Source organism: Pseudophryne corroboree, chromosome 2 (genome assembly GCF_028390025.1).
Source record: "Pseudophryne corroboree isolate aPseCor3 chromosome 2, aPseCor3.hap2, whole genome shotgun sequence".
NCBI lineage: Eukaryota > Metazoa > Chordata > Amphibia > Anura > Myobatrachidae > Pseudophryne > Pseudophryne corroboree.
Genome location: NC_086445.1, coordinates 58,220,853 through 58,232,028, shown reverse-complemented (window position 1 = coordinate 58,232,028; position 11,176 = coordinate 58,220,853). Strand labels below are relative to the sequence as shown.

Here is an 11,176-nt window from a genome sequence, read left to right as displayed (position 1 = left end):
ACTTAAACAGCCGCGTTTTGACCGATGGTGTATTCATTCGTAATTTTTTACTTGGACTTGCAAAAAATTACGAATGCCCTCATCTCTGCCGTGATTAGTGTTTAGTAAATTACCGAGATGACACTTTGATGAAAAAACGGCATCTCGTCAAAATCGGGAGCTTAGTAAATTTCCCCCATGGACAGTATATACTGGCCAGGGTAGAACGACGCTTTTGCAATCCTTCGTTACCACTGATTGCAGGCTGCTCTTATCTGGATTAGGCATTATTAATCTCTATGCAGAGGTATACATAATAGTGTCCAATCAACATGGGAAGTTTATCGCTGCAACAAGCTGCATTATCATGGATGCGGCATATATATATATATGTATATATATATATATATATATATATATATATATTCTAACCAACACTGTAAAAGCAAATTATTATTATTATTATTATTATTATTATTATTACACGCTTATTGCAAACACCCAGGCAGCCTGCCTGCAAACATGAACCACTATTCCCAGCAGCATGCTCCACTACAACTGTTTCCTCCCTTTGGCTGGATTATTGCACTTGTGCTAAAGAAAACTACAATTCCCATGATGCACTGCGCCGGACCGGAAGTCAGGCAAGGGGGAAGCAGAGAGCCACAGTGTGTGTGTGTGATACACTGTAACTGTCAGACAGAGGAGATGAGGGGCATCTGTGTCATCTCCCGGCTGCTGCTGTCCCCCAAACACTGTGTCAGGCTGGCGTGTGTCGCCTCCTGCAGGAGAGGTAAGGGCACAGCCCTGGGTGCGGGTCTTGGGAAAGTTGCAAGAATTTTACAAGAGTTAGCAGATAGAGATGTATAAGATAGGATACATATATATATATATATATATATATATATATATAGCTAGAGAGATATATAGATATATATAGAGAGATATATAGATATATAGAGAGATATAGATAGATATAGATATATACTACCCATCCTGGTTATGTGCTGAAGTCTCCAGTGCTTACAGATTGTTCCCCAGATGCCAGATGTGTAGCTTTAGATAGAAGGACTCTTAATGGTTCCTGCAAATATATGCCTACTAGTTGTGCAAGAGCACCCATGTAGTATGTTTCTATTGCACCCGTGTAGTATGTTACTTTGTGCTTTGCTGCTTGAAGGCATTGGGTGTGGCGTGTAATCTCCTGATTTATGTACAATATAAAGCTGCTATGTTCTTTTCCCAAAACAGGTCCACCCGTGGCAGGTAGGTGGCCGGCTATCAGAGAGATCACTGACTAGCAGTAATGAGAGAAAAAAAGTTTTCATTTGTCAGTAAGACTAAAGGAGAGGTCAGTAAAACGGTATCCGGACACTAGGTCGACACCTATGGGTCGACAGGGAATAGGTCGACACTGCCATAAGGTCGACTTTTTTTGAGCTTTTGCATACTTTACGATCCACGTGGACAACAATTGGGAACGGTACCGCTGCGCTCGGCACCTTACCCGAAGCATGGGGACGCGGTGCCCTTATTGGGGTTCCCTGTCACGTTACGAAGAAAACTACACCAAAAAAACATAAAAAATTCATGTCGACCTTTTTCCATGTTTATCTTGTTCATGTCGACCTAATGGCCATGTTGAACCATTACCTGTGTCGACCCTGAGTCCCATACCCAAGTAAAACAACGTACCACCCCCAGGATAGTGGTAACACATAGAGAAGGTGTAACAGTGAGGACACATCTGTACGAGGAGCACTTGCCTCCTTAGTGTTAATAAGGACGTTCAGAGAATAATGACATACTGCAGCCGTTCTGTCAGACAATACAAGGCTGCTCCTATCATTGTTTTCATATAAACAGAAACATCCTGACATGTTTCGGCTCTATGTGGCTGTTCATTTCTTATTTTGTCTAGAAATTCTGCATTCAGGGTCGCATGCTTTGTTGGATGGAATTTGCATTTGAATCGCAAGCATATGGCGCACCCCCTCCAAGAAGGTGCATTTTGCTAAGCTTGTTGCGCTGATTGTATACACAAGATGTGTGCAGTTCAGTAATATATGCGTCTGGGTTACACCAGCAGAGAGCAGTAGTATATGCGCCTGGGTTACACCAGGAGAGAGCAGTAGTATATGTGCCTGGGTTACACCAGGAGAGAACAGTAGTATATGTGCCTGGGTTACACCAGGAGAGAACAGTAGTATATGTGCCTGGGTTACTCCAGGAGAGAGCAGTAGTATATGTGCCTGGGTTACACCAGGAGAGAGCAGTAGTATATGTGCCTGGGTTACACCAGGAGAGAGCAGTAGTATATGTGCCTGGGTTACACCAGGAGAGAGCAGTAGTATATGTGCCTGGGTTACACCAGCAGAGAGCAGTAGTATATGTGCCTGGGTTACACCAGCAGAGAGCAGTAGTATATGTGCCTGGGTTACACCAGCAGAGAGCAGTAGTATATGTGCCTGGGTTACACCAGCAGAGAGCAGTAGTATATGTGCCTGGGTTACACCAGCAGAGAGCAGTAGTATATGTGCCTGGGTTACACCAGCAGAGAGCAGTAGTATATGTGCCTGGGTTACACCAGGAGAGAACAATAGGGGATCAGTACGATATCCCGCTGGACGTGATCCCGGAGGTCGAAATACCGACACCGGAATTCAGACCAGCACAATCTCGACAGGGGTGGCAAGCGGAACGCAGCCCCTTGCGGGCTCGCTGCGCTCGGCACACTATTTTATTCTCCCTCTATGGGTGTTGTGGACACCCACGGAGGGAGAATATGTCGGGGTTGTGCCGGTCGGGATTCCGGTGTCGGTATTTCGACCGGCGGGATCTTGACCGCATCCCAACAGTAGTATATGCGCCTGGGTTACACCAGGACAGAGCAGTAGTATATGCACCTGGGGGATGCGGTTAAATTACCGTCTGCCAGGTGCCAGGATACCGACGCCGAAATCCCGACAGTCTGGTATATGCCGACGGTTGGAATCCTGACCCAAGCGCGGTATTCCCACTCGAGTGGTGGTCCACGCCACCACCCGAGGGGGAATATAAAAGTGTGGTGACTGAAGGTTGTCACCGGGCTTGAATCGTGGTGAGCGGACATGCTGCGCTCGCTGCCGCGAATCTGGCTGTCGGTCATACCGATCCCGCACCTGGGTTACACCAAGAGAGAACAATAGTATACATGCCTGGGTTACACCGGGAGAGAGCAGTAGTATATGTGCCTGGGTTACACCGGGAGAGAGCAGTAGTATATGTGCCTGGGTTACACCGGGAGAGAGCAGTAGTATATGTGCCTGGGTTACACCAGGAGAGAGCAGTAGTATATACTCCTGGGTTACACCAGGAGAGAGCAGTAGTATACACGCCTGGGTTACACCAGGAGAGAGCAGTAGTATACACGCCTGGGTTACACCAGGAGAGAGCAGTAGTATATGTGCCTGGGTTACATCGGGAGAGAGCAGTAGTATATGTGCCTGGGTTACTCCAGGAGAGAGCAGTAGTATATACTCCTGGGTTACACCAGGAGAGAGCAGTAGTATATGTGCCTGGGTTACTCCAGGAGAGAGCAGTAGTATATGTGCCTGGGTTACACCAGGAGAGAGCAGTAGTATATGTGCCTGGGTTACACCAGGAGAGAGCAATAGTATATGTGCCTGGGTTACGCCAGGAGAGAACAGTAGTATATGTGCCTGGGTTACACCAGGAGAGAGCAGTAGTATATGTGCCTGGGTTACACCAGGAGAGAGCAGTAGTATATGTGCCTGGGTTACACCAGGAGAGAGCAGTAGTATATGTGCCTGGGTTACGCCAGGAGAGAGCAGTAGTATATGTGCCTGGGTTACACCAGGAGAGAGCAGTAGTATATACTCCTGGGTTACACCAGGAGAGAGCAGTAGTATACACGCCTGGGTTACACCAGGAGAGAGCAGTAGTATATGTGCCTGGGTTACATCGGGAGAGAGCAGTAGTATATGTGCCTGGGTTACTCCAGGAGAGAGCAGTAGTATATGTGCCTGGGTTACACCAGGAGAGAGCAGTAGTATATGTGCCTGGGTTACACCAGGAGAGAGCAGTAGTATATGTGCCTGGGTTACGCCAGGAGAGAACAGTAGTATATGTGTCTGGGTTACACCAGGAGAGAGCAGTAGTATATACTCCTGGGTTACACCAAGAGAGAACAGTAGTATATGTGCCTGGGTTACGCCAGGAGAGAACAGTAGTATATGTGCCTGGGTCTCACCTGGAGGTAATTCTCTTGGGGCGGAGACTTTGCAGAAGGAGCTAGGTGTGCTGTGAGCAGGTTGTTTGGTTGTGAGCTCCAGCTGCTGCTGCTACAGGTGCAGTTTACAGGGGTTTCCTTGCTGGCTTCCCCGGACGGGATGGATCACCCCGGGGGAGAAAGCTCCCTGTGTGTGGACAGTAATCAGAGCACTGAATTTGCTGCTATAGCTAACCCTGGAGCCACGGCAATATTGGCAGGTGACCAGCCAGAGGAAGTGGGGACCAGCTGTTCTAATGGTGCTCCAAGGCAATCGGAGCTGCAAGCAGACAATCCCAAACTGAATGAGGGTACTCCCTCGAGTGAATCAACTCCAGGTAAAGCGGTGGCAGAAACTGCGTGCCCGACAATCAGTGAAGCGGGGGTGTCCCGACCATTAGATGCTGGGGAAAATGATCCAGTATCCCCAGGAGGGACTGAGGATGATGAGGAGACAGAGGAGACATACCAGCATTACAGTATAAAAGAACTGCAACGTGAAGCCCAGCGACTTAACCAAAGAATAGCCCAGGAAAAAAAAGAAGCGAAACAAGTGTTACAAATGGGAGAGGCCAGTTTCGAGAGAAGAGATCCTGTCACTGGCTTCCACCCTGGAAAGGGTTAAAGCACGGCTAGTGGTACTGTGGCTGGAGGAGAGGAACAAAGTTAAAGCTGAAAGTGAAAGCACTGCATCTGCTATATCCAGTGATCAGCTGCTGGAGGGGGCTGCAGTGATGAAAGCCCAGGAGCCTGAGGTCTGTCAGTCGGTCAGAGGTGATTCTGTTGCAGAGTTTGGGGTTGGGGAGGCGTCTCCCCATTATCCAGCTGTGCTGCAGGCTGTGGAGGGTGTGCAGTGTGCTGCAGGGGCAATGGTGGCTGATACTGTACCTGCCGCACTGACAGCCAATCTCCATAAACCTGTCCCGCATGTAGAAACAGCTGTGAGATGTGAAGAGGACGAATTGTCAGATTTCCAATTGGAGATGCAAATAATCAAAGCCGAACTCCTGCTGAAGGCCAAAGCAGAGAACAAAGATAAAGGTACTGTTGCTGGGCCTTCTGCCAGTGCTGCAGGGGTTAATACAAGTTCTGCAGCAGGTGGGGGGGTAGGGGAGGAGAAGTGTGTGTTCTCTCCTGTGCAGCAGGAACTGAGACAGCAGAGGGTCTGCCCCAGCAACACACTGTGCAGGGAATGTCGGCTTTGGACAAAAGTACACTATCAGTAGGTCAGCAAGAAGTGATTAATATTGTGTATGGTCAGATGGGTGCTCCTAGTAGAGCAAAGGTGGCTGCTGAACTGCTAAATAAGGAAAGAGAAAGAAGGGAAAATGTGACTGTTTCTGGTGAAAGTAGAAATGTGCAACAATGTACAGAAAATGCTGCATCTGATGTGAACAGACAGCCCGTCCCAGGGGTAATGTCTTATGCCACTATGGTACATAGACCCAGTACAAGTTCCAGTATGCCCCAAATGAATGTAGGGTCAGGGCAAGTAGGGAAGAGAAGGAACTTGATTCAGTTTAAGTGGGTTGGTGTAGGCGAGACACCGACTAAAGAAAGTTTTTTACAGATGATTTTCGGTTTAGGTTTCCATGCCTCAGATCTGTACGCCTGCATTCACCCAGTTAAAACGCCAGATTTTGATTTAGGCTTTATTTCTTATCAGGGACTTCAGGCTTTCTGGGTGAAGCGGCAGGCGTGCAGATCTTCTAAACCATATGATGCATTTAAAGCTGTCTTAGTAACCAAACAGGATAAAGTGAAGGTAACAATCCTTGTCAGAAACAAATCTATCCCACCACAAGATATTCTGTATTGGCTTTCTAGGTTTTGTGATGTGCAGTCTGACTTGATTAAAGTCAGTTTTACCATGGGAGTATGGGGCGGTGCATGGGCTGTCATGGTGAAACTAAGAAACACTGATTGAGGTTTCCTCCACATTCCTTCCACTGCATACATAGGAAGGGATCGTGTGCAGTGTTTTTACCAAGGACAGCCAAGAACTTGTTTCAGGTGCAGTGATTTTAGACACCTAAGTAGTGATTCCAGTGTGATCAAATGTACCCTATGTGGGAAGGTGGGACATATCTCCAAAGATTGTAATAAAGTTACCTGCAATTTATGTGGGGAAGAAGGTCACCCTTATAGTCGATGTCCATGGGCCAACCACAATTTTGGAGAAGAACAAGATCAGAGAGATGAGCCATCCAAAGGGAGAAAGGAAGTGCAGAAGGAAGGTGGCCAGGAGAAAGATAACCAGATAAAGGTTCAGAGGGTGGAAAGTCAGAAGGAGCCTGTAAGGTGATGGTAACAGAAGGTTCAGTGGGTAGAGAAGTTCCTTTTCAGGAGGTAAGAAGAGGCAATAAAAACAGGAAAGGAGAAGAAATAAAAGTAGTACTTAGCAATCGGTTCGATGCTTTTACTACAGATGAGGAGGAGGTTGGTGAAGTTGTAAGAAATGGTGGTGACCTCTCTTTTGTGCCCAGGGTCAACAGAAGAAAAACAAGAAAAGTAACAAAAAGTTTAATTGAAGTTGGAGTCCCAGGGAAAAAGAGTAAAGAAAAGATTAAAAGAAAGTTGAGAGAAGAGGGGGATACAGAGGAGGACAGACAGGAAAGCCTAGAATGGGACCCAGTAGGGACAGATTTGGTAGAGGAGGAAGTAGAGGCCATAGTGGTGGAAGAAACCCAAAATTTGGAGGAGGGGGTTGTATCCTCAGGGTCTGTGGTTGGCCCAAGTAGTACATTAGAAAGTAGTAAAGTGGGTGACCAATGCCAGGTAATTAGATTTGCCCGTAAGCCACCTGATCCGGAGCCTCCTCTAGAGGATGGTTCTAGACAGGATGGGGAGGACGGTGATGGAATGACTTCAGTCATTGAGGAGGGTGATAATATCTCTGTGGAGGTAGTATATCAAGAGTGTGGATCCTCTATGGAGGTTTCAAAGTGTGTTAAGTAAAAGTGAGCAAGGTCCTGTCTCTATAACCAAAGAAACATGGATCCCCAACCCATACGATGCGCCACTATTAATGTGGCTTCCGTAGTTTCCGAACGAGCTCGTTTTATGGCCTTTGATTTTTTCAATACGATTGAGATTGATTTTTTGTTTTTGCAAGAGAATTAGTAAGTTGGACACCCTACACAATGCGAAGCGAGATTGGAGGCGTGGGCCTTCTTACTGGTCTCTTGCGGCCGAGCGGTACGGTGGGGTGGTAGTGCTTTTTACTGGTATGGTAACTGTGCACAAGTTTATAGAATTACAGGCAGGTAGGTGTATGATTTTAGATATCAACCTGAGGGGGCATGACCTGAGACTCATTAACATCTATGGATCACAGTCATCATGGGACAGGAGATGTCTCTTCAGGGAGATAAAACCATTCCTTTTTTTCGGCCCAGCAGATTGTCTTTGGAGGTGACTTTAACACCGTCATTAGGTCAAAAGACAGGGGAGGTTCAAGGACAACCCTGGGTCCTGATTCCAATTTTTTAGTTAGCATGGTTAGACAGGCAGGTCTGGTGGATGTGCATGTTCGCCATTTCCCAGACCTCACGGGTTACACCTATTTTAGTGGTAGTCGCAGGTCTAGCATAGATAGGTTTTTTGTTAAGGGAACCTCAAAAACTTTGCCTCCAGAGGTAAAGCTAGTAGAGTTCTCTGATCACGCTTTTCTCTTTGTCACTTTAAATACATCAAAGACCACTTAGAAAGGACGGGGCCTATGGCGCTTGAACTCTGAGCTCCTAAAGGAAGAAAGTGTTAGACAATCTTTTAGGGAATTCTTTCAATCCCAGGAAACACTTTTGGAGGCAGGTTGGAGTAGATCTGAGTGGTGGGAAGAGGTTAAAAAAAGAATTTGGAGGCTCTTCTGTAGGCTTGTAGCTAAAAAGAACTTGATAAGACAGAATATCTACCAGAGTCTGAAAAGGAAATTAGATTTCTTGATCTCTGAGCGTGGAGATAGTGGGGAAATGTCCAGAGTGAAGGCTCATATGAGGGAATATCAGTATAACCGACTGGATTCTTTGGTTCTGGAGAGGGATTTTGGAAAATACCACTCGCCTGATCCCTACCAGAGCTGTGGAAAATCAGTAGAGGTGAAGGAGGTGAGGGCTCTTTATGATAGACAGGGTGTCCTTTGTGAGGATAAGGAAGGCATCTTGAATGTTATTAGATCCTATTACTCCGATCTTTTGTCTGAGCAGCCACTTATCAGTGAAATGATGGAAACATTTCTAAGTGAGACACCTGGACTTTGCAATCCAGATGCCTCTGTTGAAACCTTGGGTAGTGATGTGACAGCAGAGGAAGTTAAGAAGGTGATTGGTCAGTTAAATTTAAAGAAATCTCCAGGCCCAGATGGCTTAACATCTGAGTTTTATATAGTTTTTGCAGATCTCTTGATTCCTCGCCTTGTAGATGTTTTTAATGAGTGCCTGGGTGAGGGAACACTCCCTCCTTCTATGAGGTTATCTGCTCTCATATTATTATCTAAGGGTAAGGATCCATCCCATATTGAGAACTGGCGCCCCATCGCCCTTCTCAATACGGACAGGAAGATTTTGGCAAAAATTATTTTTAATAGGTTGTCAGAGTTTTCTGAACAACTGCTTTCTAATTCTCAGCACTGTACTGTGAAGGGCCGAAGCACCTTTAGTGCTGTCCTTGGCATCCGGGAGGCCATAGAGCGATGCCGTGCTGAGAAATGGGGAAAGTACTTGCTGGCATTGGATCAGTCTAAGGCTTTTGACCGAGTGAACCATAAGTACCTTTGGGCCTTGCTTGAAAGTTATGGATTTCCAGTTCGGGTGGGGAATTGGCTAAAAACAATATACAGTCAGGCCGAAAGCTTCCCGCTTGTCAATGGTTGGGTGGGTCCTACTTTTGAAGTGGGCTCTGGGGTCCGTCAGGGTTGCCCCCTGAGCTCCCTCCTGTATGTATTCGCGATTGATCCCTTCATCAGAAGGGTAGAGAACAGTGCAGTGGGAGGGGTGCAGCTGGGCTTGGAGCTGCCTTTGAAGGTAGTGGCCTACGCAGATGATGTCACAGTGGTTTTGTCATCAGTGGCAGAGGCACGTGATATGAAAGCAGAGGCGTATCTAGCACGGGGCGAGCAGGGCACGTGCCCTGGGCGCCATGGCAGCCCCAACAGAGGGGGGCGCCACCGGCACCTGCACGGCCCACTCGCCCCATGCTTCAGGGATTCCGCCGGCGCTACCCGCGGCGCTTTCCCTGTCTCCCCGGCTGCTGTGCCTGTCACAATAGACAGGCAGCGGCAGCCAGGAGCCTCCCCCTACTCCCCCCTGCAAAAGTGTCTGTGTGTACGCGATCGCGACCGCGGAGGTGCGCGCATGTTCGACCTCGGGGGGGCGTGCGGCCCCTGCCCTGAACAGCAGTAAGTGCAGGTGAGCGGGAAGGGGGTGCGGGACATTTTGTGTGTGTGTGTGTGTGTGTGTTAAGTGTGTGTGTGTCGGACAGTGTGCGTGTGACATTGTGTGTGGGACAGTGTGAGTGTGTTAATTGTGTGTGTGGGACAGTTTGAGTGTGTGTAAATTGTGTGTGTGTGTGACTGTGTGTGTGTGTGGGACAGTGTGCGTGTGTTAATTGTGTGTGTGTGGGACAGTGTGTGTGTGTTAATTGTGTGTGTGTGTGAGTGTGTTAATTGTGTGTGTGGGACAGTGCGTGTTTGTTAATTGTGTGTGTGTGTGTGTGTGTGTGTGTGTGTGACAGTGTGAGTGTGTTAATTGTGTGTGGGACAGTTTTGAGTGCGTGTTGTGTGTGTGTGGGACAGTGTGCGTGTGTTAATTGTGTATGTGTGGGACAGTGTGAGTGTGTTAATTGTGTGTGTGTGTGTGGGACAGTTTGAGTGTGTGTTAATTGTGTGTGTGTTGGACAGTTTGAGTGTGTGTTAATTGTGTGTGTGTGGGACAGTGTGCGTGTGTGTTAATTGTGTGTGTGTGGGACAGTGTGCGTGTGTATCAATTGTGTGTGTGTGGGACAGTGTGCGTGTGTTAATTGTGTGTGTGTGTGGGACAGTGTGCGTGTGTTAAGTGTGTGTGTGGGACAGTGTGAGTGTGTTAATTGTGTGTGGGACAGTGCGTATTTGTTAATTGTGTGTGGGACAGTGTGCGTGTGTGATATTTGTGTGTGTGGGACAGTGTGCGTGCGTGTGTGTTAATTGTGTGTGGGACAGTGTGCGTGGGTTAATTGTGTGTGTGTGTGTTAATTGTCCCGGCGGTTATTGGCGTCTGTAGTGTGCGCCCCATCCTCCTCCGCTGCCGCTGACAGGAGCGGCGGTGTGCGGCTCTCCCCCTCCTCCGCCGGCTCCGTCCTCCCGTCGTGGCCCTGCAGTGTGTGCCGGTCTCCTCGGCAGCAGCAGCAGGTTAGTCTCTTCCCCCCCCCTCCCTCTCTCTCTCTCTCTCTCTCTCTCTCTCTCTCTCTCTCTCTCTCTCTCTCTCTCTCTCTCTCTCTCTCTCTCTCTCTCTCCTCCTGTGGATTGCAGTTTGTAAGTATCATTTTAATTTTTACAGGTACCCCTATTGGATTCTACTGGACAAGTGGACATGACCGGCGTGGGATGTAGGTAAGTAATCTGTCTCTCATTTTTACAGGTACCCCTATTGGATTCTACTGGACAAGTGGACGTGATCGGCGTGGGATGTAGGTAAGTAATCTGTCTCTCATTTTTACAGGTACCCCTATTGAATTCTACTGGACAAGTGGACGTGATCGGCGTGGGATGTAGGTAAGTAATCTGTCTCTCATTTTTACAGATTCCCCTACTGGATTCTACTGGACAAGTGGACGTGACCGGCGTGGGATGTAGGTAAGTAATCTGTCTCTCATTTTTACAGATTCCTCTACTGGATTCTACTGGACAAGTGGACGTGACCAGCGTGGGATGTAGGTAAGTAATGTGTCTCTCAT

At 47.7% G+C, this 11,176-nt stretch overlaps 1 protein-coding gene across 1 annotated transcript in view; it reads left to right on the top strand.

Annotated features, from left to right (window-relative positions):
* Nucleotides 1–564: 564 nt before the first annotated feature.
* CCDC90B (coiled-coil domain containing 90B) overlaps nt 565–11,176 on the top strand; it is a 74,851-nt gene continuing 64,239 nt past the window's right edge. The window contains exon 1 of the mRNA XM_063951341.1: nt 565–772. Within this exon, the coding sequence (XP_063807411.1) occupies nt 595–772 (178 nt within the window). The 5' untranslated portion in view covers nt 565–594. The remainder of the gene's footprint in view (nt 773–11,176) is intronic.